Source organism: Gorilla gorilla, chromosome X, assembly GCF_029281585.2.
Source record: "Gorilla gorilla gorilla isolate KB3781 chromosome X, NHGRI_mGorGor1-v2.1_pri, whole genome shotgun sequence".
NCBI classification, from domain to species: Eukaryota; Metazoa; Chordata; class Mammalia; order Primates; family Hominidae; genus Gorilla; species Gorilla gorilla.
This window is the reverse complement of record NC_073247.2, coordinates 26635286-26662293: the sequence shown is the minus strand read 5'-3', so window position 1 is coordinate 26662293 and position 27008 is coordinate 26635286. Positions and strand designations below refer to the sequence as shown.

At 45.2% G+C, this 27008-nt stretch overlaps 1 protein-coding gene and 1 long non-coding RNA gene across 3 annotated transcripts in view; one reads left to right on the top strand and one right to left on the bottom strand.

The window, feature by feature from the left end:
- The first annotated feature begins 3487 nt into the window (after nucleotides 1-3487).
- LOC109024754 (uncharacterized) overlaps nucleotides 3488-27008 on the top strand; it is a 31675-nt gene continuing 8154 nt past the window's right edge. The window contains exons 1-4 of one of the 2 annotated variants that reach the window (XR_008675647.2): nucleotides 3488-3898; nucleotides 5855-10905; nucleotides 19477-19692; nucleotides 21021-21156. This is a non-coding gene — a long non-coding RNA (uncharacterized lncRNA). The remainder of the gene's footprint in view (nucleotides 3899-5854; nucleotides 10906-19476; nucleotides 19693-21020; nucleotides 21157-27008) is intronic. The other variant, XR_004068510.3, reaches the window with a different exon arrangement.
- MAGEB17 (MAGE family member B17) lies at nucleotides 16112-18153 on the bottom strand. The gene has a single exon (XM_019019540.4). The coding sequence runs from the start codon at nucleotides 17985-17987 to the stop codon at nucleotides 16977-16979; it is 1011 nt and encodes a 336-aa protein (XP_018875085.1). The 5' UTR covers nucleotides 17988-18153; the 3' UTR covers nucleotides 16112-16976.

Below are 27008 nucleotides of genomic sequence, written 5' to 3'. Positions count from 1 at the left end.
AATGTATGACCATATGAATCACTGCTAGGGCCCCTTCCAGGGCCTTGGAAGGATTCAATACAAGTGTGGGGCCCTGAGGTTAAGCTGTTTTAGTAATGCTGCCTATGCCTCCAACTCTCCCAGGCACCGATAGGGTTTCAGTTGCAGTTGTCACTTGTTCATCCAAAGGAATAACTATTTTGTGCAGACTGGTGGGAGAACAGGTTTAGGATTGCCATTCTAGGTGTTGGGCATGGACTGTGTCTGTCTTATTAGCACTGAAGCCCCAGGGCCAGCATAATGCCTTCCACAGAAGAGGTGCTCAGTAAACACATGCTGTATGAAGGAAGAAACTAAGAATTCCACCCCCAGGATGACAGGGATAGTGAATTCCAATGATTTATTGAGTGAGGGATAAATGATACAGAGAATGTGCATAGCACTAAAGTTTACAAAAGTCTTTCGTGTACATAAGAGGTTGGCAAAACACAGCTCATGGATTGGTAGGTCAAATTTAGCCTGCTGCCTTATTTTGTAAGTCAAGTTTTATTGGAATACAGCCACACGCATTTGTTTACCTATTGTCTAGACTGTTTTCCTGCTGAAATAGCAGAGGTGAGTAGCCACTGAGATCACATGGCCTGCAAAGGCTAAGATGTTTACTATCTGGACCTTTAGAAAAGTTTGTTGACACCTCATGCATATTATATTTTGATTTTGAGCCTCATTTCATGCCTGTGAGGGAGGTCAGAACTTAATATCTCTTCCTGACAGATGAAAAAAGTTGAGACTCAGGTTAAATGTCTTTGCCTGGTTAGTTGCATATCAAGAGTTGACGTTGAACCTAAGTGCTGGGACTAATTCAGGTGTGCCACGAATGTAGGTTGCTAAACTACTTGTAAATGAGCTCATGCTGTGAACCTTTAGAGATGGAAAGCCGTTTTCAGAGGAGCTCAGTAAATGAAGCAAGTTTCAGTGTTTCCACTAAGGCTTTTGGGCAAGCTTTGCACAAGTGCCACATATTCCTCAGGCCTTAACACTTAAGTCTACCCCAGCCAACTTTCAACTGCAAATGTCTACTTTTAATGTTTAAATGGAAGGCCACTCTGCTTATATGTAAGGCAGGCTGGAACTTCCATGAAACAATTCCTCCCAAGAGAGGTTAATTCCTGCCAGAAGTTGGTATATAAATATCCCAGCTCCCTCTCTCCTTGGGTTAAAAACCCTCAAGGCATAGGTTTCACACCACTTCTCAGAGTTGCCCTGTAGGATTAAGCTCCAGATTCCCACAGTGGAAGCTGGCTTGATAATGCATCCTTTATTGGCTGCCTTCTCTGTTTTGTGACATTTCCCCACTCTCCTACCAGTGTTATCTGCACCTCCCAAATAAACTACCTGTACTTGTATCCTTCTCTCAGATTCTGCATTTGGGGAAACCCAAGCAAAGACAGCTTTGGATAAATGGAGGCACTCTTACAGGGGAGCAAATATTTGGCCTCATTATGATAGTTCACTGTGATGTTTCAAAGGGAAGGATCAGTCATTAGGATGGGGTTAATCTTTTGTAGTTCATTCTATTAACCCAACTACTAGTTTGCTGATGAGGGCTCACTTTTCCTGCAGTCACTGATCCTGGAAGATGCTCACCTGCCATGTGGGGAGGAAAGTCTGCATCAGCCAAGACACACATGGCTGCTGCTGCTGAAGTGGAAAATACTGCAGTGTCATCAATCAATGCCTTCCACATGCTCTTGGCAGAAGGGCAATTAGTGTTACTCAGGATGAAAATGAATATAAGGCTGTGGATGAATGGGTTATTGAAGAGACTATCGAATCAGCCTGGCTGTTAGAAGCGGCCAGAGGTAGTGGGGAAGGCTCCTTGTCTGTGCTGGGCAACAGCTAGTGTAGAGCAGCCTTCTGTCTCAGGTTTGGAAGGGGTCATTCAAGTGACAGAAAGATTAGTCATTTTTACCAGATTAGTCATTTTTACCGCTTCCTCCCTTCTGGGTTATCCTCTCAACAGACTCAGCAAGTAGGGTACATCTACTCACAGGGCTGTGGCCATATTTTCTTTTATAAAAGCCAGAAAATGGAATCCCTTCAATGTAGTGACATGATTTTTTGCAAGCGTTTCCTTTTTATCCCTGCCTTTGGCTGTCTCTCACTGTCTATATTTCTCCCTTTGGCTCTTTCTGCCCCCCACCTGTCTCTGTATCTCTGCTTCTGTCTCTCTTCCCTTCCTTTCTCCGTACCTAGTTTTCCCGTCCGCTTCTCTTTCCTTCTCCTAGTTTCTCTCTTTCTCTCCCCACCTTCCTCTGCTCTGGTCTTTCTTTTGGTCTTTGGAATATTTTCTCATGTTCTGACATTCTTTAAGGTAGGTTCATTTATTGAATCCTTGATATATCTCCCAAAGAAAAGCAGTTATAATTAAAATCTTTGTTACTTGTGGGCAAATAACCCCATATAAAATCAGATTCATTTTCAAGTAAAATTCCCTCTTGGGCTTTAAAAGCCTGACTCCTAAAGTTCCCCAGCTGGATAGACTGTCTGCTTCTCTGTCTTTAAACATTATCCAGGCATGGCGGGCACGGTGGCTCATGCCTGTAATCCCAGCACTTTGGGAGGCCGAGGCAGGCGGATCATGAGATCAGGAGTTCAAGACCAACCTGACCAATATGGTGAAACCCCATCTCTACTAAAAATACAAAAATTAGCCAGGCGTGGTGGCGCATGCCTGTAATCTCAGGTACTCGGGAGGCTGAGGCAGGAGAATCGCTTGAACCTGGGAGGCGGAGGTTGCAGTGAGCCAAGATCATGCCACTGCACTCCAGCCTGGGTGACAGAGCAAGAGTCCGTCTCAAAACAACAACAACAACAACAAACATTACCCAGGCAGCAGGGTGCACAAAGTTTAGCCACCTTTTAGAAATAGGTGCCAAGTATTGTGTCCTGCTCTGTTTGCCTAGGTTTATTGGCTGTAGTTCACAGGTGAGCCTCTAACAGAAGAGAAGACATAAGCAGCTTTCACACCAGAATGGAGCCAAGATGTCTGCAGGCTTAGTGACTGGATCTGAGACATCCCTGATATCATCACGGGGTTGAGACCTGGAACTTTCAAAAAAAACTCTTGGTTCTGTATTATCAGTACAGAGGCAGAAGTACTAAAAACCTGCTGGAAAGCAGCAACAGGAGGAGAGGGAGAGAACTCTGTCTCAAAGACTCAAAATGGTCTTATAAACCAAAATTCCAAAGAAAGTAAAGAAATTATGTGTTAAGAAAGACGGCTGACAAAATCACCACTCAAACATGAATTCACTCAGGAGGAAATTAAAATAATTTTTTAAAGTTTAGAAAAGACTTGATCATTGTCAGGCCTCTGAGCCTAAGTTAAGCCATCATATCCTCTGTGACCTGCACGTACATATCCAGATGGCCGGTTCCTGCCTTAACTGATGACATTCCACCACAAAAGAAGTGAAAATGGCCTGTTCCTGCCTTAACTGATGACATTGTCTTGTGAAATTCCTTCTTCTGGCTCATCCTGGCTCAAAAGCTCCCCTACTGAGCACCTTGTGACCCCGACTCTGCCCGCCAGAGAACAACCCCCCTTTGACTGTAATTTTCCTTTATCTACCCAAATCCTATAAAACGGCCCCACCCTTATCTCCCTTCGCTCTCTTTTCGGACTCAGCCCGCCTACACCCAGGTGATTAAAAGCTTTATTGCTCACACAAAGCCCGTTTAGTAGCCTCTTCACACTGACGCGCATGAAATTTGGTGCCGTGACTCGGATCAGGGGACTTCCCTTAGGAGATCAATCCCCTGTCCTCCTGCTCTTTGCTCCATGAGAAAGATCCACCTATGACCTCAAGTCCTCAGACCGACCAGCCCAAGAAACATCTCACCAATTTCAAATCCGGTAAGTGGCCTCTTTTTACTCTCTTCTCCAACCTCCCTCACTATCCCTCAACCTCTTTCTCCTTTCAATCTTGGCGCCACTCTTCAATCTCTCCCTTCTCTTAATTTCAATTCCTTTCATTTTCTGGTAGAGACAAAGGAGACACGTTTTATCCGTGGACCCAAAACTCCGGCGCCAGTCACGGACTAGGGAAGGCAGCCTTCTCTTGGTGTTTAATCTTTTCAGGGACACCTTTCTGATTATTCACCCAGGTTTCAGAAGTGTCAGACCATGCAAGGACGCCTGCCCTGGTCTTTCACCCTTAGTGGCAAGTCCCGCTTTTCTGGAGGAGGGGCAAGTAGCCCAACCCCTTCTCTCCGTGTCTCTACCCCTTCTCCGCCTTTCTGGGGGGCAAGAAACCCCCAACCCCTTCTCCTTCACTCTTAGCGGCAAGTCCTGCTTTTCTAGAGGAGAGGCAAGTACCCCAACCCCTTCTCTCAGTGTCTCTACCCCTTCTCCACCTTTCTGGGGGGCAAGAAACCCCCAACCCCTTCTCCTTCACCCTTAGCGGCAAGTCCCGCTTTTCTGGAAGGACAAGTGCCCCAACCTCGTATCTCTGCGCTCCAATCCATTATTTCCACGCTCCGACCTCTTATATCTCTGTGCCCTGATCCCTTATTTCCGCGCCCCAACCTCTTATACCTCTGCGCCCTGATCCCTTATTTCCATGCCCCGACCTCTTATCTCTGTGCCCCGACCCCTTTCCTGCTTTTCTAGAATGTAAGAACCCCGGAACTGCTTCCCTCCGTGTCTCTACTCTCCCTTTCCTTTAAACTTGCCTCCTTCACTATAGGCAACCTTCCACCCTCCATTCCTCCTTCTCCCTTAGCCTGTGTTCTTAAGAACATAAAACCTCTTCAACTCTCACCTGACCTAAAACCTAAATGCCTTATTTTCTTCCACAATGCCACTTGACCCCAATACAAACTCGACAGTAGTTCTAAATGGCCAGAAAATGGCACTTTCGATTTCTCCATCCTACAAGACCTAAATAATTTTTGTCAAAAAATAGGCAAATGGTCAGAGGTGCCTGACGTCCAGGCATTCTTTTACACATCGGTCCCTCCCTAGTCTCTGTGCTTAGTGCAACTCGTCCCAAATCTTCCTTCTTTGCCTCCCACCTGTCCCCTCAGTGCCAACCCCAAGAGTCGCTAAGTCTTTCTAATCTTCCTTTTCTACAGACCCATCTGACCTCTCCCCTCCTCCCCATGCTGCTCCTCGCCAGGCCGAGCTAGGTCCCAATTCTTCCTCAGCCTCCGCTCCTCCACCCTATATCTTTTTATCACCTCCCCTCCTCACACCCGGTCCGGCTTACAGTTTCATTCCGTGCGTAGCCCTCCCCCACCTGCCCAGCAATTTCCTCTTAAAAAGGTGGCTGAAGCTAAAGGCATAGTCAAGGTTAATGCTCCTTTTTCTTTATCAGACGTCTCCCAAATCAGTGAGTGTTTAGGATCTTTCACCAAATATGAAAAACCCAGCCCAGTTCATGGCTCATTCGGCAGCAACCCTGAGACGCTTTACAGCCCTAGACCCTAAAAGGTCAAAAGGCCGTCTTATTCTCAATATACATTTTATTACCCAATCCGCTCCTGACATTAAATAAAACTCCAAAAATTAAATTCCGGCCCTCAAACCCCACAACAAGACTTAATTAACCTCACCTTCAAGGTGTACAATAATAGAGTAGAGGCAGCCAAGTAGCAACATATTTCTGAGTTGCAATTCCTTGCCTCCACTGTGAGACAAACCCCAGACACATCTCCAGCACACAAGAACTCCAAACGCCTGAACCGCAGCTGCCAGGGGTTCCTCCAGAACCTCCCCCAGGAGCTTGCTACAAGTGCCAGAAATCTGGCCACTAGGCCAAGGAATGCCCACAGCCCAGGATTCCTCCTAAGCCGTGTCCCATTTGTGCAGGACCCCACTGAAAACTGGACTGTTCAACTCACCTGGCAGCCACTTCCAGAGCTCCTGGAACTCTAGCCCAAGGCTCTCTGACTCTTTCTCAGATCTTCTCGGCTTAGCAGCTGAAGACTGACACTGCCGGATCGCCTCAGAAGCCTGCAGGACCATCACAGACACTCTAAGTAACTCTCATAGTAGAAGGTAAGTCCCTCCGCTTCTTAATACAGAGGCTACTTACTCCACATTACCTTATTTTCAAGGGCCTGTTTCCCTTGCCTCCATAACTGTTGTGGGTATTGACGGCCAGGCTTCTAAACCTCTTAAAACTCCCCAACTCTAGTGCCAACTTAGACAATACTCTTTTAAGCACTCCTTTTAGTTATCCCCACCTGCCCAGTTCTCTTATTAGGCCGAGACACTTTAACTAAATTATCTGCTTCCCTGACTGTTCCTAGGCTATAGCCACACCTCATTGCCACCTTTTCCCCCAGTTCAAAGCCTCCTTCACATCCTCCCCTTGTAGCTCCCCACCTTAACCTGCAAGTATAAGACATCTCTACTCCCTCCTTAGCGACCGATCATGCACCCCTTACCATCCCATTAAAACCTAATCGCCCTTACCCCGCTCAATGCCAATATCCCATCCCACAGCGTGCTTTGAAAGGACTAAAGCCTGTTATCACTCACCTGTTATAGTGTGGCCTTTTAAAGCCCATAAACTCTCCTTACCATTCCCCCATTTTACCTGTCCTAAAACCAGACAAGGCTTACAGGTTAGTTCAGAATCTGCGCCTTATCAACCAAATTGTTTTGCCTATCCACCCCATAGTGCCAAACCTATATACTCTCCTGTCCTCAATACCTCCCTCTACAACCCATTATTCTGTTCTAGATCTCAAACATGCTTTCTTTATTGCACCCTTCATCCCAGCCTCTCTTCGCTTTCGCTTAGACTGACCCTGACACCCATTAGGCTCAGGAAATTACCTGGGCTGTACTGCCACAAGCCTTCACAGACAGCCCCCATTGCTTTAGTCAAGCCCAAATTTCATCCCCATCTGTTACCTATCTCGGCATAATTCTCGTAAAAACACACGTGCTTTCCCTGCTGATCGTGTCCGATTAATCTCCCAAAACTCAATCCCTTACAAAACAACTCCTTTCCTTCCTAGGCATGGTTAGTGTGGTCAGAATTCTTACACAAGAGCCAGGACCGCACCCTGTAGCCTTTCTGTCCAAACAACTTGACCTTACTGTTTTAGCCTAGCTCTCATGTCTGCATGCAGCGGCTGCCGCTGCTTTAATATTTTAGAGGCCCTAAAAATCACAAATTATGCTCAACTCACTCTCTACATTTCTCATAACTTCCAAAATCTATTTTCTTCCTCACACCTGACGCATATACTTTCTGCTCCCCGGCTCCTTCAGCTGTACTCACTCTTTGTTAAGTCCCACAATTACCATTGCTCCTGGCCCAGACTTCAATCCGGCCTCCCACATTCTTCTAGATACCACACCTGACCCCCATGACTGTATCTCTCTGATCCACCTGACATTCACCCCATTTCCCCATATTTCCTTCTTTCCTGTTCCTCCCCCTGATCACGCTTGATTTATTGATGGCAGTTCCACCAGGCCTAATCGCCACACACCAGCAAAGGCAGGCTATGCTATAGCACAAGCCACTAGCCCGCCTCTTAGAACCTCTCCTCATTTTCTTTCCATTGTGGAAATCTATCGTCAAGGAAATAACTTCTCAGTGTTCCATCTGCTATTCTACTACTCCTCAGGGATTATTCAGGCCCCCTTCCTTCCCTACACATTAAGCTCGAGGATTTGCCCCCACCCAGGACTGGCAAATTAGCTTTACTCAACATGCCCCGAGTCAGATAACTAAAATACCTTAGTCTAAGTAGACACTTTCACTAGATAAGTACAGGCCTTTCCTACAAGGTCTAAGAAGGCCACTGCAGTCATTTCTTCCCTTCTGTCAGACATAATTCCTCAGTTTAGCCTTCCCACCTCTATACAGTCTGATAACAGACCAGCCTTTATTAGTCAAATCAGCCAAGCAATTTTTCAGGCTCTTGGTATTCAGTGAAACCTTTATATCCCTTACGGTCCTCCGTCTTCAGGAAAAGTAGAACGGACTAAAAGTCTTTTAAACACACACCTCACCAAGCTCAGCCACCAACTTAAAAAGGACTGGACAATACTTTTACCACTTTGCCTTCTCAGAAGTCAGACCTGTCCTCAGAATGCTACAAGGTACAGCCCATTTGAGCTCCTGTATGGACGCTCCTTTTTACTAAGCCCCAGTCTCATGCCAGACACCAGACCAACTTAGACTGTGCCCCCAAAAAACTTGTCATCCCTACTATCTTCTGTCTAGTCATACTCCTATTCACCGTTCTCAACTACTCATACATGCCCTGTTCTTGTTTACACTGCTGGTTTATACTCTTTCTCCAAGACATCACAGCTGGTATCTCCTGGCACTATCCTCAAACTGCCACTCTAAACTCTTGAAGTAAATAAATAATCTTTGCTGACAGGACTATGCTGAGCCTCCTTAGGCACTCTCTAATCAGATGTCCTGGGTCCTCCCAATTCTTAGACCTTTAATACCTGTTTTTCTCCTACTCTTACTCCGTTTAGTTTTTCAATTCATACAAAACCGTATCCAGGCCATCACCAATAATTCTAAATGACAAATGTTTCTAACAGTCCCACAATATCACCCCTTACCACAAAATCTTCCTTCAGCTTAATCTCTCCCACTCCCACTCTAAGTTCCCATGCCGCCCCTAATCCCATTCGAAGCAGCCCTGAAAAACATCGCCCATTATCTCTCCATACCACCCCCAAAAATTTTCACCGTCCCAACACTTTACCACTATTTTGTTTTATTTTTCTTATTAATATAAGAAGACAGGAATGTCAGGCCTCTGAGCCCAAGCTAAGCCATCATATCCCCTGTGACCTGCACGTATACATCCAGATGGCTGGTTCCTGCCTTAACTGATGACATTCCACCACAAAAGAAGTGAAAATGGCCTGTTCCTGCCTTAACTGACGACATTGTCTTGTGAAATTCCTTCTCCTGGCTCAAAAGCTCCCCTACTGAGCACCTTGTGACCCCCACTCTGCCCGCCAGAGAACAACCCCCCTTTGACAGTAATTTTCCTTTACCTACCCAAATCCTATAAAACGGCCCCACCCTTATCTCCCTTCGCTGACTCTCTTTTTGGACTCAGCCCACCTGCACCCAGGTGATTAAAAGCTTTATTGCTCACAGAAAGCCTGTTTAGTAGTCTCTTCACACAGATGCGCATGAAAATCACAAGTATGCCTAAGTTGAAAAACTACATTTTCATAAAAATAACAAAAAATTATAAAACAAAGCAGACTTGAAAGAACAAGGGTGGGTAGATATGAAAGGAAGAAAAACAAAACAGAATGAAACATAGTTAATTGTGCTAAAGACTCAATAGATAAAATGAATTGAAATCTGGATACATTTGAATAGAGAATTTGTGAATCAGAAAACAGTGTTGAAGAATTTAACCTGAATATTATACAGATACTGATATCAAATATAACAGAACAGTCACAATAAGGTTGAGGAATAAACAGGCATAATGTGAATTACATGAGAAAAAAGAGAGTGGGAAGTTGAAGAGGCAATATTTAAGAAAATATTGAACATTTTCCATAATTGACAAAAGACATGAGTCTTCAAAACAAAGCACACTTTGAGACTGAGCAAGAGAAATAAAATTATACCCACCTTTAGACATATTGCAGTGGAAATGAAGAGCAACAAGAATAAAGAGAAAATATCTTAAAAGCTACCAAATAAAAAAGACGATACAACAAAACAGAGAGCAGACTTCTCATTAACAATAGTTGCAAGGAGACAATGGAGTAACGTATTCAAGCTAGAAATTTATGTGCATATACATTCTTATTCAAGAGTGAAGGAAAAATTAAAATATTTTCAGATTTACAAAGGCTATATTTATGATTCAGACCCTTGTTGAAAGAAATATTACAATATATACATTATCAAGAAGAGAAGTGAACACAGAGGGAATGCTTAAGATGTGTGAAATCACAATGAACAAATAAATTGGTAAAATATGCCAGTAAGTTTAATGACTGAAAAAAGTAATTGTTTTGTATAAACCAAAGTAAAACTAAATTTCAAAGCAACAATAAAATGATCGAGTTGTTCAATGGATAGTTAGAGCATGCTAAAATCTTTGCCTTTGGAAGGAAGATAAATAAAACTGGTTAACATTGTATTGTTTAGAAAGTTTATATGTAAATATGTTTTTAAAAGTTGATGAGTTCTAAAAAAAATAAAATAAATATAAATTAGTTAAATTCACCCAGTAAAAGACAAAAACTATCAGATTAGAGTAAAAATGAAAACCAAATCTGCCACCTTAATTTATAAGAGAAACTCCTAAAATAAACCCATATATAAAGGGTTAAAATAAAGACCTGAAAAAAGTACATCAGATCAATATTAACCAAATTAAAACTTGGATAGCCATGGCAATATATAAAAAGTGATTAATTTTTGTCTGTTTTTATTATCAGCCTTCATTCTTATTGAACTCTTTTATTAGTACCTGTAATTATTCATTATAATGTCTTAACTTTTTAAGATAACATGCATGTTAATTGGGGTTAACTTTATTTCCGTTTCCTCTTTTCATATATAACTTACTTTCCCTGTCTCATTAAAATAGTCTTGCACTTTCATAATGTTTTAAAATATTTACATTCTGAGGGAACAAAAATTCTGTGCTAAAGAGCTCTCTTCTGTGCTGCCATTAACCTTTTCAGTATAAATTCTACTATCACAGGCTACATAGGAGATGACAGTTTTAACTTAAAACCCATTGTAAACATATTATATTGATGACATAGACTTCACACTGTGTCTATTAAATGAGTCTATAAACTTCACTAACAGAGTTGCAGGGTGTTTAAGTTTGAAGATACTGCCTGATCCATCGTTTCACAGAGAAAGAAGCTGAGGTTCAGAGGAGGTAAGTGACCTGCCTGACGATACACAGCTCTAGTTGTAGAGCCCGGACTAGAGCCATCTGGTGCCCTTTACATCTAACTTCCTTAGAGATGCATTTACCATGAAGCCACTAAAGCTTAAACTTCAGGGCCCCTCAATTGCAGAGGCCTCTTCCATGCCTCTTGCAGAACATGAGCAATGTGTTGCCATGGCCATATAGGTTTTGTAAAATCTGCAAAAGAAAGATATTTTAAACAGGATCAGTTAAGAACACTCTCTTCCCATTCTGACTTCCCCATCACACTTCTCCCTCATTTAAAGGAGCACTGGAGTGGCCAAGGATATTGAATGTGTATAACTTCATATTATTTTTCCAAAAGAAGCCCCTACAAAACCTGGATCCACCTCACCTGCATTTATAATGTTAATAATACATGTTATTGATTATTCCATGACCATCCATGAACCTGCTACTTAACGCAGGAATTTAAACATAATAAAAACTTACTTTAACTCTGAGCTCTGCCCCTCTCCCATCCTCCCTCTCCCTCAGAGATAGCCACTATATTAATTTTGTGTTTATTGTCCCGTTGTCTTTTTGTTTTGTTTTGACACGTCATTCGCTTTAATATAAATACATGTTTTGACTTGCACTGAACTTTGTGAAAGAATATTGTACTTGGTCTTCACTCAACATATTGTTGCAAGTAGTTGTGATTCAATCATTTTCACTGCTGTTTAATATTCCATTGTGTGAATGTATCATAATTAGTTTACTCATTCTCCTGTCAATGGGCATTTGGGTTGTTTCAAAAATTTTTGCTATTTTGAAAGGTGCTGGTACAAACATTTTTGTATATATTTTTGAATAACCATGTGCAAGAGTTTCCTTTGGGTATATACCTTGGAGTAGAATTGCTGTTTCACAGAGTTTAAACATGTTCAACTTTATGATATAATGTTATGTTGTTTTCCAAATCATTTGGAACAATATACAATGTATGAGTGATACATTACATAAGAGACCTATTGTTTCATCTCCTTTTCAATACTTGATATTGTCAGGCTTCCTATTTTCCCAATTGTGTGGGTGTAGAATGGTATCTTTTTGCAGTCTGGCTTTCGATTTCTTTAATTACTAGTTAAGTTGTGCATCTCTTCATGTCATTTGCAATTCTTACAACAATCTTGTAAGTTAGGGATTATCATCACAATGTGATAGATATAGAAAATATGACACAGAGAGGTTAAGTAACATATCCAAGGTCACCCAGCTAGTAAGTGGTAGACCAAGGATTCATACCCAGTGTAAGCAAAGTTCTCACACCAATTCTGTTATATTAACCACCTTATTTCTTTGCTACATATGGTATGGAATAAAGAATCTTGGAGAAGTTGCTGTTCCAGGTCTTGCAAGATTGAAAACCTAATCATTGGTAAGGCTTTCTTTCCACAAGATTGAATTAGTAGCCATTAATCCACCGAGGCTAATGTCTGTGCCCTTTGGGTATTCGAATTTATCAAAACAAGTCTCTGCAGAAGTGAAATGACCTAATCTGTAGTTCTCTGGGTTTGTGAAGTGGGAACATTATTCTGTTTGCTTCATGATGAATTATTGAACTAATACTTAAATCATTCCATAAATACAGAGTGAGGCTGAACAACCAGGAGACACAGAGCTAAGAAAAAGTTGGCTTTAATATCATTCTCTGAACCATTAATCTGTCAGGAAAGAGGAAAAGATGTCATATTTTATTACAAAGATGCCTAGAATATGCAATTAATCTAATTACAACAGTTATTATCATTTTTTTAAAAATCAGTGCTTCCTGTGCCCTGGGCTCCATAATCCCTCCAGCCCATGAAGTGACTTAACTGGGGAGAGTGGTGTTTCTATCCTGGGCTGTTCCCAAGAAGCCACAGTCCAATCAAGGTGTCTGTGAGACACCTTGAAAGAAAGGGAGCTGTGTGGGACAACCAATTTTTATTTGTCTATCTCTCTGCTCTGCCTCAGGGACATAGGAACAGAGTAAACAAATGCTATAAATTCCTGCCCTAGGCACTGATTTTTGAAGGAATTGAAAAGACAAACAACAACTGCAACCCTGTAGTTTTGGATGCAAAACTGTCCTAGCTTTAAGGTGTCTTGCATATCCTCAGTCCAGATGCTTTCAATAACTAGCCAAGAGATAAAGAATGGGTTCCTTTGTGGGAAGTTTGAAAATAAATATGTCTGCATCTTCACTTTGTAATCTCTGGAAAAGGATGCTCATGGGTATTTAAAGAAGCTGGCTCTGGGCAGCTGAAAAGGCAGGGAGAAAAGCCCACTTCATTTTTTTAAAAATAGCTTTAATGATATATAATTCATATGCTATAAAATTTACCTTTTAGAAATATACCTGTGATTTTTAGTATATTCATAGAATTGTACAACCATCATCACTATCTAATTTTAAAACATCCTAATCCCCTCAAAAAGAAAGCTTGTACTGGTTAGCAGTCACTTGTATATTCTACGTGGAAGTCCCTTATCAGATAAATGATTTGCAAATATTTTCCCCATTCTGTGGGTTGTCTTTTCACTTTCTTGATATTATCTTTGAAGCGCAAAAGTTTTTAATTTTGATAAGGTTCAATTTGTCTCTTTTTTCTGTTGTCACTTATGCTTTTGGTGTCATAGCTAATAAACCGTCATCTAATCATAGGTCATGATTTACTTCTACGTTTTCTTATAAGAGTTTTATAGTTTTATCTCTTATTTTCAGGTCTATAATCCATTTTGAGTTATTTTTTATATATGATGTGAGTTAGGACTCCAAATTTAGTCTTTTGCATGGAGATATCCAGTTGGCCCAGCACCATTTGTTGTAAAGACTATTATTTCCCCATTTAATTTTCTTAGTATTATTGCTGAAATGAATTGACCACAAATATAATGGTTAATTTCTGGACTCTCAGTTCTGTTCCATTGATCTATATATCTATTCATATGTGAGCATTACACTATTTTGATTACTGTAGCTTTGTAGTAAGTTTTGAAATCAAGAAATATTACTTTTCCATCTTTGTTCTTTTTCAGATTTTTTTTTTCTATTCTGAGTCCCTTGTACTTCTGAATGAATTTTAGAATCACCTTGTTGATTTCTTTAAATCAACTTGAAGGAAAATTGGCAATTGCCTTCAAACAGGCAATTTGGATTTTAATAGGGATTGCATTAAATCTGTAAGATCAATTTGGGGAGTATCATCATCTTAACAATATTAAGCCTTTCGATCCACGAACATGGTTTGTCTTTTATTTACATTCTTTCAATGATGTTTTGTAGTTTTTGGCATACAAGTCTTGGGTTTCCTTTGTTAAATTTTTTCCCAAGTATTTTATTCTTTTTGATGCTATTATAAATGGAGTGGTATTCTTAATTTCACTTTTGGATTGTTTATAGCTAGTGTATAGAAATAAAATTGATTGCTGCATATTGATCTTGTATCCTGATCAAGTATCCTGATTACTGAACTCATGTATTAGTTCTAATAATTTTTTGTGGATCCCTTAGGATTTTCTATATACAAGATTATATCATCTGCTAATAGAGATAGCTTTACATCTTCCTTTTCAAACTGGATGCCTTTATTTCTTTTCCTTGCCTAACTGCTCTGGCTAGAACTTCCACTACAAGGTTGACTAGAAGTAGCAAGAGCAGATATTCTTGTATTGTTTCTCATCTTAAGCAGAAACTTTCACCATTAAATATGATTTCACTGTCAGTTTTTTATAAGTGCCGTTCATTAGCTTGAGGAAGTTCTCTTCTATTCCTAGTTTGTTAAGTGTGTTTATTATTTTTAAAAAGTGTTAGATTTTGTCAAATGCTTTTTCTTTGTTTGTTTGTTTTGTTTTGTTTTGAGACAAGTTTTCACGCTGTCGCCCAGGCTGGAGTGCAGTGGTACAATCTTGGCTCATTTCAACCTCTGCTTCCCAGGTTCAAGTAATTCTCCTGTCTCAGCCTCCCGAGTAACTGGGATTACAGACACGTGCCACCACACCCGGCTAATTTTTGTATTTTTAGTAGAGATGGAGTTTCACCATTTTGGCCAGGCTTGTCTCAAACTCATGAATCAAGTGATCTGCCCGCCTTGGCCTCCCAAAGTGCTGGGATTACAGGCATGAGCCACCACGCCTTCTATTACAAAGAAAACCAAATGAGCCAAAATGCTGCTTGCTAAATCCAACTGAGTAATCATTCCCCATGAGAGGATCAGTCATTTTAACTGGGTGTGAAGAAGACTTCCCCAGTCAGATGCACCACGAAGACGCTAGAAGGTGTGCAGAGGACAAACACCTTTCCTCCCTCCCAGCTGCCCTTGTGTTGAACCCATCCCTAGTTTCATTCGCCACCACCAAAACTCTGGACTACACAAAGAACTGGCCATCCTATGCAGTACACCTCCTTTCAATGGAGCAGTCTGGCTCCCCCAGGCCAGGGACAAAAGGACCAGGCCAGTGGCTGCTGGACATCCTACCTGAAGGGAGCATCACCCTCATTCTCAGAAACAACCTAACACAGCAGGCAAACCATCTATATAGTGCACTGTGCTCACTGGCATGGGGACACAGCACAGGAGTGCTTCCAATCCTGCCCCAGGTGGGGATGCCCCTCTGGTCTACCTCATCCCTAAGGAACTGGTGGGACCACTTTTCCCTTGAAGGCCTAGTCTGTCCACTCTGAAACCCACCACCTGAGGGTCTGGTCTCTCTGCTCACCATTTCAACAACAGCCTCATCTAGCCCCTGATGCAGGCTAACTTGAAATGCCCTCCTACTGAGGGACTGGCAGTGTCTCAAGTTCCCAGCCTGCCCTGTCCCAGGGCATTTATAGTAGAGGAGGGGCAATGCAGGGAGGATCCTATCTTGAATCTCCTCCCTCCTCTCCAGTACCTTGATTGCCCCTTAGGTATTCCAATGTGTCTCTTCCATGTATCCCACCCCAACCCCACCGTGTTCCTAATAGGAGAGCTGCTCTTGGATTCTAAAATATCACTGTGAGGGGCTGGGTCTTCTTTGTCTGTGCTTTCCCGGAACTAGCATGAAGACTGTCAAAGAGCAGATGTTCAATTCATGTTTGGTGAATGACATAATTCGGATGTTTGTCCCTTCCAAATGTCATGTTGAGATATAATTCCCAGTGTTGGAGGTAGGGCCTGGTGGGAGGTGTTTGGACCATCAAGGAGGGTGCCTCATGGCATGGTGCTGCCCTGGCCATAGTGAGCGACTTCTCCAAGATTTGGTCATTTGAAAGCATGTGGCACCTCCCACCCCCGCTCTGCTTGGCTGTCTTTCCTCCCACTGTTGCCACGTGACATGCCTGCACCACCTTCCCCTCCTGGCATGAGGAAAAGCTCCCCAAGACCTCCCCAGAAGCAGTTGCTGGTGCCACGCTCATACAGCCTGGTGAACTGTGAGCAAGTCAACCTCTTTTCTTTAGCAATTACCCAGTCTCAGGTATGCCTTTAGAGCAACACAAGAACTGCCTAGCACAAGGAACAAAAGAGCCAGTGAGCAAGTGTTCTCCTTTATGATGATTTAATTTCTCCAACATTCTTGAATACACATAGCAACTGTGAGTATATAGCTTTTCATTTTATCACAACAAAAGACTTAAAGAAATAAGATTTTTAAACGTCAAAGGTTGCCAATCAATCGACACTTTTTTCCCACCATCTTGTGATCCCAACTGATGCAGTGTTCAGTTGTTTCACAGTTTAAAGCCAATCGCTATTCCAATGCTATTTCTTCTTGCACTAGATCACAATCTAATAAGTAAAAATTTCCAATTTGTTTTACAAAATACAAGAACATCACTCTTCAATGTGATAAACAGCAATAATTGTGTGAGGCACCTAATTCATGAACTTAGATTCTGAATCAAAGTCAATCTCTTTCAAAGGAACACAAGAGAAAGAGGAATCTATAAGTGGCTTGCAAATAACCAGAACAAAAGAAAGACACGTCTTGGGCTCTCTGTAGCCCCACCTCACCCCCAAATACTGAGATGGTGGACAGGCTTTTCAATCTCTTAGTGAGGATTGCCTGAGACTTCAGTAGGGCTGAAAGGACCTGCTAGCCCTGGCCCTGGCGCTAGCCCTGGCTGCCGCTCTGGCTCTGGCTTGCTCTTCCTGCTCTCTCAGAGCCTCCTTATACTGGGACTTGAAGGTACTGGCAACGGTATCATTGAGCTTGGCCACAAACTCCAGGACTTTCATTTTGCTGGTTTCAGCACGGGCCCTGGGACCCCACAGGAACTCGTAGCGTGGAGGATCGCTGCTGGGTACCTGCCGGTACTCCAGGTACCCCTCTCGCACCAAATCTTTGGTGACAAGCTCCTGGGGCTCCCCATAGATGAAGTGCTTCCTACCCTTATACATCCCCAACGCATTCAGGCATTCCCACATCTCTTCCTCAGTGGCATGGTTGCCATGCATGAAGATGGTGCTCAGGAGAACCATCAGGAGCTCACTCAGGGGAAAGCCCCTGCCATCGCTCAAGCTTTCTTGATTGGGAAAGTCCAGCTTGCTAACAAGCACATAGGACTGACGGCTGGGGTCCATTTCCTTGAGGTAGAGGCCAAATACCACCTCTACGTTCTCAGTGCTTCTCCGGAGTATCTCAGGGAAGTGCTGCTTGTACTTTCTGTTGATAACCTTCAGCATGGCTTCCCTCGTAATGGGCTCTTTCCTTATATACTTGTTGAGCAGGAACTGCACCAATTCGCCCGTCTTCGTGTTCAGAAGATCTCTTCCTGTGCTCTCAGAGGAGGACGGGCCATGGAAGGAGTTGGGACTTTCCCCCTTTTGGCCCTTGGCACCTTCATCAGAACTTGTGAGTGAAACAGCTGAAGCAGGAGAGCTGGGGTAGCTGGCTCTCTGGGACTCCTGAGGAATGCCTGCATTGGGGAAGCTCTGGGGAGGACTCTGGCATGCAGGAGAGGAGGATGGCAGCTTTTCCTTCTCTGCTGCGGTGGCTTGAGCACCCATGAGACATCGGTCTTCACCTCGAGCCTGGCGGCGTTTCTCACGGGCACGGCGCTTACTCGCCTGACCGCGAGGCATGATGACTGTGCTTAGGGGCAGCAGGCAAGAGAGTGCGGGAGGTGGGCACCTGGAGCAGGAGGAACAGAGGGTGTGAGCCCCTTAGTGGGGAGATATCACCTTAAGGAGGCCTCCATGCAGGTGTCCTTGAGGACCCTGCTCCATAGCCCCACCAGGCTCCTGTTCTCCAGGGCAGCCTGTCCCCTGGGGACCCTGTGGAGGAAGTTACAGTGCTCCTTGCCCTGCAGCCTGCCAGCCCCGTCTGAGACCAAGATCCTTACTTCTCTGTTTCCTCTGAGGGGAAACTGAGGCCATCTGGGCTTGACATCCCTGTCTGGGGCCTCAAACCTCTGACATAGGGAGGGATCCTGAGGTCCTCTTACTAATTTGGGGTCGGTGGCTCCACGCTCCTCAGGGTCCTCACTATCTGAGGCCCTTCCCTTCAGGTCAAGGCCCTCACCTTCCTGAGACCTCACCCCCACCCCAAGGGGAAAGAAAGCATGAGTCCCCTCCAGCCACCCCTGTTCATGGCCTTTCTGGACTGGTTGCAGGGTCTGGACTCTCAGAGCCTCTGATGTTCTGGGTTCGGTGGCCCTGTTAGTCCTCACTTAGGCAGAATGTGGGACATGTCCCTCAGCCCACCAGATTCCTCCAGCCTCAGCCCCAGGCCCTGTCCACTCTGAGCCCCCATAGGCTAGAAGTGAGGGGCCCTCTATCCGACTCCCTCTCCTGAGGTTTCCCAGGCCTGAGAGGGAAGCCAGCCTTTGTGGTGCCCCCGGATCCAGGTGAGTGCTCTCCTCAGCCCTCACTCAGAGTCTTAACCCTGATTCCCATCATTACCTGGAAAACACTCCTGTCTTAACCTGAGACTTATTCCCTCATACCAGCCCCTCCATTCCGAAATACCCCTAGGAAGTAGTGATGGTCACCTCAGCTGGCCACAAATACTCATCATGTCCCAAGACTGGGAGCAGTGGAGATTTTCTGTGTTGGCCCCACAGTTACAAATGGGTGGTCCCCTTGGTCCTCAGGGTCCTCACCTTGACTCCTGGCAAGAGCTTAACAACCTCCAGCAGCTGTCTTGAGGCTGTCCCTTTTACCCAGGCTCTTCACCTCCCTGAGATGCCCTGGGAGGAAATGCCACTCACCATGCCAACGTGCCTGGGTCTCCCAGAGGTGACAGTAGGGGTGGTGCTCTATGTGGCCTACTTCTCCCTGGGAAGGGCTCCCTCTTCTCATTCAGTGTTCTCCCCTTGACTCCCACCAGGGACTAAGTCCTCCTTCCCACCCCACCATGAATGGGGCCTCGCCCATTGGTGCAAAAGAGCCACTTCTCTGAAACGCCACCCCAACCCCTTCAGGACACGAGGGGTCACCAAATGCTAATGGCTCTGCCCATGGTTTCCCAGGGCGCACAGCAGAGCTGAGACTTTATGTGGTCTCCTGTGTTTTGGAATGGCCATTTTCCTCCCTCCTCATGCAAGGTTTTTTTTACCTTCACTCCCCACAGAGCCTGGGACTCCTTTCTCCGCTGACCTGGGGCAGCCAGTCTTGCAACCAAAGCCCTCCTCTGCTGAAACGCTCCGTGCAGCCCTGTCTACTGAGGGCTCAGGATCTTCACCTTGCTACTTGACCAGTCCTGGGACTCCATCCTCAGCTCACTACAGGCAACACCCTTCAAAGCAAGATCCTTGCTTCAATGGGACCTCAGATTTGGACGTTCAGGGTAAGCTACATCCTCTCAAGGCTGTTTAGGGCCTTCAAGGCGTGACAGCAGGGGTGGGACTCTAGGGGACCCCACTGCTCTGCCTCAGGGTTCTGAACCTGGCTCAGGGTGGGACCTCCAACTTTTTGGGACGCGACTCAGGTCGCTCCACTGACCTGAGTCAGCCAGGCCCAGGCCCAAGCTCTCACATCCCAAAGTTGCTAGAGGGAAAAGTCACGGCATGCCCAGTCTGGCTGTGCCTGCACGGGGTCTCCCAGAGCTGATAACAGGGCAGCAGAAACCTGGCTCTCCCTGGCTCTCTTGCTTTTTCCTTTTTTTTTTTTTTCTTTGTGACAGACACGGGGTCTCACTCTCGCCACGCTCATGGCGTGACCATGGCTCACTGCAGCTTCGACCTGCTGGGCTCAAGCGATCCTCCCACCTCAGCCTCCCGAGTCACTGGGGCCACAGGCGCCGGCCACCATGTCCCGCTAGTTTTTGTTCTTTTCTTTCTTGGAGAGAGAGGGTCTCGCTTTGTTACTCAGACTGGTCTGGAACTGCTGGGCTCGGGTAATCCTCCCGCCTCAGCCTCCCAAAGCACTGGGATCACAGGTGTGAGCTACCATGCCCGCCTCGTGGGCCTCCCATGTTTGGGAGAGGTCTCCTCATCAGCATCAGGGACCTCATTTCGATTAGGGCCTAGGAGTCCGTCCCTCTGCAGAATCGAAGCCTCACCCTCACACCAAACCCTTCCCTCCCTGGTGCCCTCTCAGAAGTCAGCGCCACAGCCTGACTGGAGCCTCCCGCGGCTGAGGGAGGTGGGTACCCGGGGGCGGGGGTTGAGGGACACAGGGTGGTCGCCTTGGCTGCGTGTGGTGGGCCTTTCAGTCCACGATCAGAGTCCTTACCTTGATACCCAACCAGTCTTGGGGTTCTGGTAGCCTGAGGTGGCGTCCCTCAGACGAAGATCCTCACCTTCCGGCAGCTTCCCAGGCGGGCGGATGTCGGAGTGAGCCACATCCAATCAAGTCCCTGCTGGGTCTCCCAGGGCTGAAAGCGGGGCGGGGCTCTGCTCGGGCCCCCTTTTTGCATAGAAGTCCTCTCCAGTGTACTCAGTGTCCTCTCCGGGACTCCAATGAGTGTCCAATTCTCCTCCCTCAGCTGAACTGTGCTTTTGCCTTTAGACAGAGTCACTACCCTCGTTAGAGCGTCTAAGCAGAAAAAAAGGGGTCCTCAGCTAAGGTCTTTGCTATGGCTGACAAGATTAAGCATTTTTTATTTTTGTTTTTATTTTTTGCTGATAACCATTCCCTTATGTCACTCTCGGTCCTCACCTTGATTCGAGTCAGTTTCTGGGGCTCCACTATGCACAGCTGGGGCTTCCCCCACCAGACCAAGATTCTCCCTTCCCTGAGACCCTCCGGGCCGAAATGACAGTCACCTCAACCTGACAGCTCTTCCTGAGCTTCCCAAGTCACAGGAGAGGTAAGGATGGGGTGACAGGAGTGGGGATGGGATGGTGTGGCAGCGGCGGTGCAGGGAAGGGGAGATGTGGGTTGGTGGAGGTAAGAGTTTTTGTGTCTTCCTCTGTTCTGGTGTGGATGTGTGGTTTTCTAATTGCTCCCTGAAATTCCTCACCTTGACACCTGACTAGTCCTGGAACTTGATCCTCATGGGACTTGAGGCTGCTCCCCTCTGATCAAGGTCCTCACCTTCCTGGGACTACAGAGTTGTAATCAGGATGAGCCAAATCTACTAATGACTATTCCAGAACGACAAGGGCTGTCAGCCAGGGCAGGACTCTATGGGACCCCACTGTTCTGGCTTGTTCCTTCCTTTATTCTTAATTCAGGGTCATCACCTTGGTATCTATCAGAAGCTCACAGTCCTTCCTCTACTGACCTGAGTTTGTCTTCCTGAAATCTCTCATGCTCCTGAGAACCTTGAAGGATAATTGTGGAGATGCTCAGCCTCAGCCCTGCTTGTGGCCCTCTAAGTCTGAGAGCAGCCACAGGCTGGTCTCTGTTGGACCTCCAATATTCTGGGATGATGGTATCCTCAGTCGTCCTACATGGGGCTTCACATCTTGGTTCCTGTCTCGTTAATTCAAGGCTTCCTGGGAAATGCCAAATCCCTGCAATCTCTTTAACAGTTTTTCTTCCGCAAACTTTGCAGAGAATGGCTCCTTGCCCTGAAGTGATGAGAGATCAGGAAGCTGTAGCTCAAGGCAGGGGGCCCAGGACAAGTGGTGGGTGGTCAAAATAAAGCCAGTTGGTCTATTCCATTTCTTTACCAGCCAGACTTAGCCTCTGCTGTAACTTTGGTTCTAATAGATTGGCTTTCTCCAAGGAAGGGTAGGGCCACATGATTCTGTGAGTCCCCAATCTTTTCAGGTGATCTGACATCACATATGTAGATGATCATGTGGTCACTGAGTATTGTCTCTTTCTTTTCCTTATTCATAGCTCTCATTTATTTTTGTATTCTTATTGCTCTGGCTATGTATTCCAAACCAGTAGTTTGTACACGGTATTTTTCTTCTTATTACTTGATATACAATTTGGAGTAGGGAGAAGAAAAGTGAATTAAGATACACAAGGTCTGTCTCAGGCTGAGATGAGTGTGACAGTATGGGAATAGTTTTATTTTAAATAAACAATACTCGCCGGGCGTGGTGTCTCACCCATGTAATCTCAACACTTTGGGAGGCTGAGGCGGGCGGATCACCTGAGGTCAGGAGTTCGAGACCAGCCTGGCCAACATGGCGAAACCCTGTTGCTACTGAAAAAATACAATAATTAGCTGGGTGTGGTGGCAGGTGCCTGTAATCCCAGCTTCTTGGGAGGTTGAGGCAGGAGAATTGCTTGAACCCGGGAGGCGGAGGTTGCAGTGAGCCGAGATTGCGCCATTGCACTCCAGCATGGGCGATAGAGTGAGACTCCATTTCAAGAAAAAAAAAAAAGCAATACTTGCAGATGGTTAACAAGAAAGTTTATTTTTTTCTTACCATGGCATTCGCCAACATGTTTCATGTTTCCTAGTTAATGTGAGCCCCTATGACAAGTTTGACCACTCACAGTGATGTATATTAAAGAACTCTCAGAACGTTCCCCTGCCTTTGACTACAGGCCAGAGAGTCATGGTTCCTTTACTTCTTGTCTGGAGTGGGCATCATTTTTAATAATGGTGAATTAAGTCAGTGTTAGTTGGTGCTAATATGTGCACCACAAATGACAGTTGTTTATTTGATGGTCCTATTGGACATGACAAGTAAGGTAAATACTAATAGTTGCCTAAAAGGCAGAATTTATTAACTCTGACACTTCCCCCCTCACTTTGGCTATTTATGCTCTGGGTCTGTGGTTGTGAGAAACTGATCACATAGAGCTCTGCAAAGGGAATTTTGTGGTTTTCTCTGATTGGTTCAGACAATGCAATAGACATGAGGGATGGCAAGACAGAGAGAGAGAGAGAAATAAAGACGGAGAGGGAGACAGAGAGGGAGGGAGGGAGAGAGACAGAAAGAAGGAAAGAAGAAAGAAAGAAAGGAAGAAACAAAGAGAGAGAAAGGAGAGAGGGGGGTGGGGGAAGAGGAAAGAAAAGAAAATAAAGAAGAGAGATAGAAAGAGAGGGGTGGAGGAAGAAGAAGGAAGGAGAGAAGAAAGAAAGAAGAAAAGAAAGGGAGGGAACGAGGGAGGGAGGGAAGGGAGGGAAGGAAGGGAGAGAAAAAGAGGGAGGGAAAAGAAAAGGAAGAAATGAAGGAAAGAAGGAAGGGATGGAGGGAGGGAGAAAGGAAGGAAGAAGGAAGGAAGGAAAGAAAGCTTTATAGAGAAGAAAAGGTCCCTGGCCCTAAGAAGCTTTATTAGTCTCATGCAGGAGTCAGCAAGTGACAGCTTTCAGGCCAAATCTAGCTCACCACCTGTTTTTGCAAATGCAGATTTATTAGAACACAACCACACTCACTCATATACATGTTATCTATGACCGCTTTCATACTAAAAAGGCAGAATCTAGTAATCATGACACAGACTGTATGTCATGCAATGCCTAAAATATTTACTCTCTGGCCCTTTACAGAAAATGTTTGCCAATTCCTGATTTCCTGGGATAGATCAGCATTTACACAAGTAAATATAATTCAAAGCAGGATATGGTTAAAAAAATAAGACCCATGTAGAAAGTACTGTGTGAGTACAGGAGCATGGGAGGGCTTCACAGAGAGAGAACACTGCAGCTGGGCTTTGGGGAATGGGTTGGATTCAGGCCAGCTGAGAGACAAGAGGACATTTTAGGTGAGGTAGTGAGGTAGTCCTCAACCCTGTCTGCTTATTGCGATTGCTTGGAGAGCTTTGATATAGAGATGTCTGGGTTCCCCCTCCTTGAAATTCTGACTCGGCTGTTCAGGGGCAGGACCTGGGCATCAGGATTTTTTTTTTTTTTTTTTTTTTTTGAGACAGAGTCTTGCTCTGGAATGCAGTGGCCTGATCTCAGTTCACTGCAGCCTCTGCCTCCCGGATTCAAGTGATCCTCCACCTCAGTCCCCAGAGTAACTGGGACTACAGGTGTGCACCACCATGCCTGACTAATTTTTGTATTTTTTTTATAGGGACGAGGGTTTCACCATGTTGCTCAGGCTGGCCTCAAACTCCTAGGCTCAAGTGATCTTCCTGCCTTGGCCTCCCAAAATGCTGGGATTATAGGTGTGAACCACTGCGCCTGCCAGTCATCAGGATTTTTAAAAACTCCACAGGTTATTCTAAGGGCAGCCCAGGTTGAGAAACACTGGCCCAAAGAAGTGTCAGGGAACAATTAGGAGCAAGGTGTGAATGGAGGGAGTCTCTGGGTGCAGAGGGAAGGGATAGTGCAGTGGGAGATACGCCTGGGAAGTAGGGAGTCAAATCAAGGTCAGAGAAATTAGATTTTGTCCTGGGAAATGGGGACAATAACAAAATGTGGGCATGAGACCAACATGATCAGAGGCATGAATAAGGAAGCATAATCTAGAAAAAAAAAAGTAAAGAAGAAAAATAAGAGCCTGTTAGGGGTTATTTGCAAGAGTTTAAGCAAAACAAGGAGCATATCTTGTTTAGGGCAGTGACATGTGATATGGTTTGGCTGTGTCCCCACCCAAATCTCATCTTGAATTGTAGTTCCCATAATCCCCATGTGTCGTGGGAAGTACCCAGTCGAAGGTAATTGAATCAAGGGGGCGGCTACCCTCTTGCTGCCTTCATGATAGTGTGTGAGTTCTCATGAGATCTGATGGTTTTATAAGGGGCTTTTCCCCCTTTTACTCGGCACTTCTCCTTCCTGCCATCATGTGGAGGATGTGTTTGCTTCCCCTTCCACCATAATTGTGAGTTTCCTGAGGCCTCCCCAGACTTGCAGAACTGTGAGTCAATTAAACCTCTTTTCCTTATAAATTACCCAGTCTTGGGTATGTCTTTATTAGTAGCATGAGAACAGACTAATACAGTAAATTGGTACCTGCAGAGACTGGGGTGCTACTATAAGGATACTTGAAAATGTGGAAGCGAATTTGGAACTGAGTAAAAGGCAGAGGTTGAAACAGTTTGGAGGGCTCAGAAGGCAGGAAGATGTGGGAAAGTTTGGAACTTCCTAGAGACTTGTTGAATGGCTTTGACCAAAATGCTGATAGTGATATGGACAATGAAGTCCAGGCTGAGGTGGTCTCAGATGGAGATGAGGAACTTTTTGGGAACTTGAGTAAAGGTGACTCTTGCTATGCAAAGAGACTGACAGCATTTGGCCCCTGCCCTAGAGATCTGTGGAACTTTGAACTTGAAAGAGGTGATTTAAGGTATCTGGCAGAATACATTTCTAAACAGCAAAGTGTTAAAGAGGAAGCAAAGCATAAAAGTTTGGAAAATTTGCAGCTTGACGATACAATAGAAAAGAAAACCCATTTTCGGGGGAGAAATTCAAGCCTCCTGCAGAAATTTGCATAAGTAACAACGAAACAAATGATAATCACCAAGACAATGGGGAAAATGTCTCCAGGGCATGTCAGAGAACTTTGCGGTAGCCCCTCTCATCACAGAGCCCCCCTGCTGTGTGCAGCCCAGGGACTTGGTGCCCTGTGTCCCAGCCGCTCCAGCCATGGCTAAAAGGGGGCAAGGTACAGCTCAGGCCCTGGCTTCAGAGGGTGCAAGCCCCAAGGCTTGGCAGCTTCTACATGATGTTGAGCCTGCGGGTGCTCAGAAGTCAAGAACTGAAGTTTGAGAACCTCTGCCTCGATTTCAGAGGATGTATGGAAACCCCTGGATGTCCAGGCAGAAGTTTGCTGCAGGGGCAGGGCCCTCATGGAGAACCTCTGCTGTTGAAAAGGGAGGAGTATTCCCTCATCCCCCTCACAGGGCATGCAACAGGGATGTGGCTCACTTCTTCAGTGCCCTGCTACTCAAACCCCTAGGAGGAGCATGCAGACAGGCAGGTCATGGGGAGTGTTTTGGGGCTCTAACCCCATGGCGGTGTCTAGGGTTGTTTACAGCGCCTGAAATCCCAGTGGGCATGCGTTACAGTGTGCTCTTTCAGTTGCGTGTTAATCAGCTCAATTAGACCCTCTGCCTTATGAAAAGGACAGAGGGCTTTCTGAATCCTGGGTTCTCGCCGTGCTGTACCAGAAAAATCAGATCACATGTGGGCTTGCAGAATGAGTGCAAGGTTTTATTGAGTGGTGGAAACAGCTCTCAGTAGATGGATGGGGAGCCAGAAGGGGGATGGAGTGGGAAGATGGTCTTCCCCTGGAGTCAGGCCACCCAGTGGCCAGATCCTCCTCTGACTGCCCTGGTCGAATTCCCCTTGGTGTCCACATTGTTCCACCATTGATGGCCTGCCGGCATCTGCTGGTGTCCGTTGGTGTGTTCTCCTGCTGGTGTGTTCCTCTCAATGTCCAGCCACTTTGTATCCCTCAAGTTTATATGAGCACAGGATGGGGGCATGGTGGGCCAGAAAAATGCAACATTTGGATGCAAAACATTTGGATGCAAATGGAAAATGCAACATTTGGATGCAAATGCAACATTTGGAAAATGCAACATTTGGATGCAAAAACAGGAGTGCCTGTCCTCACTTAGGTCTGTGAGCACATGCCTGAGGGTGGAGCCCTTACCAGGGACCATGGCCTTCTCTACCCAGCACTTCTCTGCCCCCTTCCCATATTAGTAGGGCAGTGCAGAAGGGAAATGTGGGGTTGGATCCCCCACACAGAGTCCCCACTGGGGTACTGCCTAGTGGAGCTCTGAGAAGAGGGCCATAGTCCTCCAGACCCCAGAATGGTAGATCCACCGACAGCTTGTACTACTGTGCACCTGGAA

Bases quoted from the DNA above. Each gene is read 5' to 3' on its own strand.
- MAGEB17 (XM_019019540.4), bottom strand. From the start codon at position 17,987: ATGCCTCGCGGTCAGGCGAGTAAGCGCCGTGCCCGTGAGAAACGCCGC.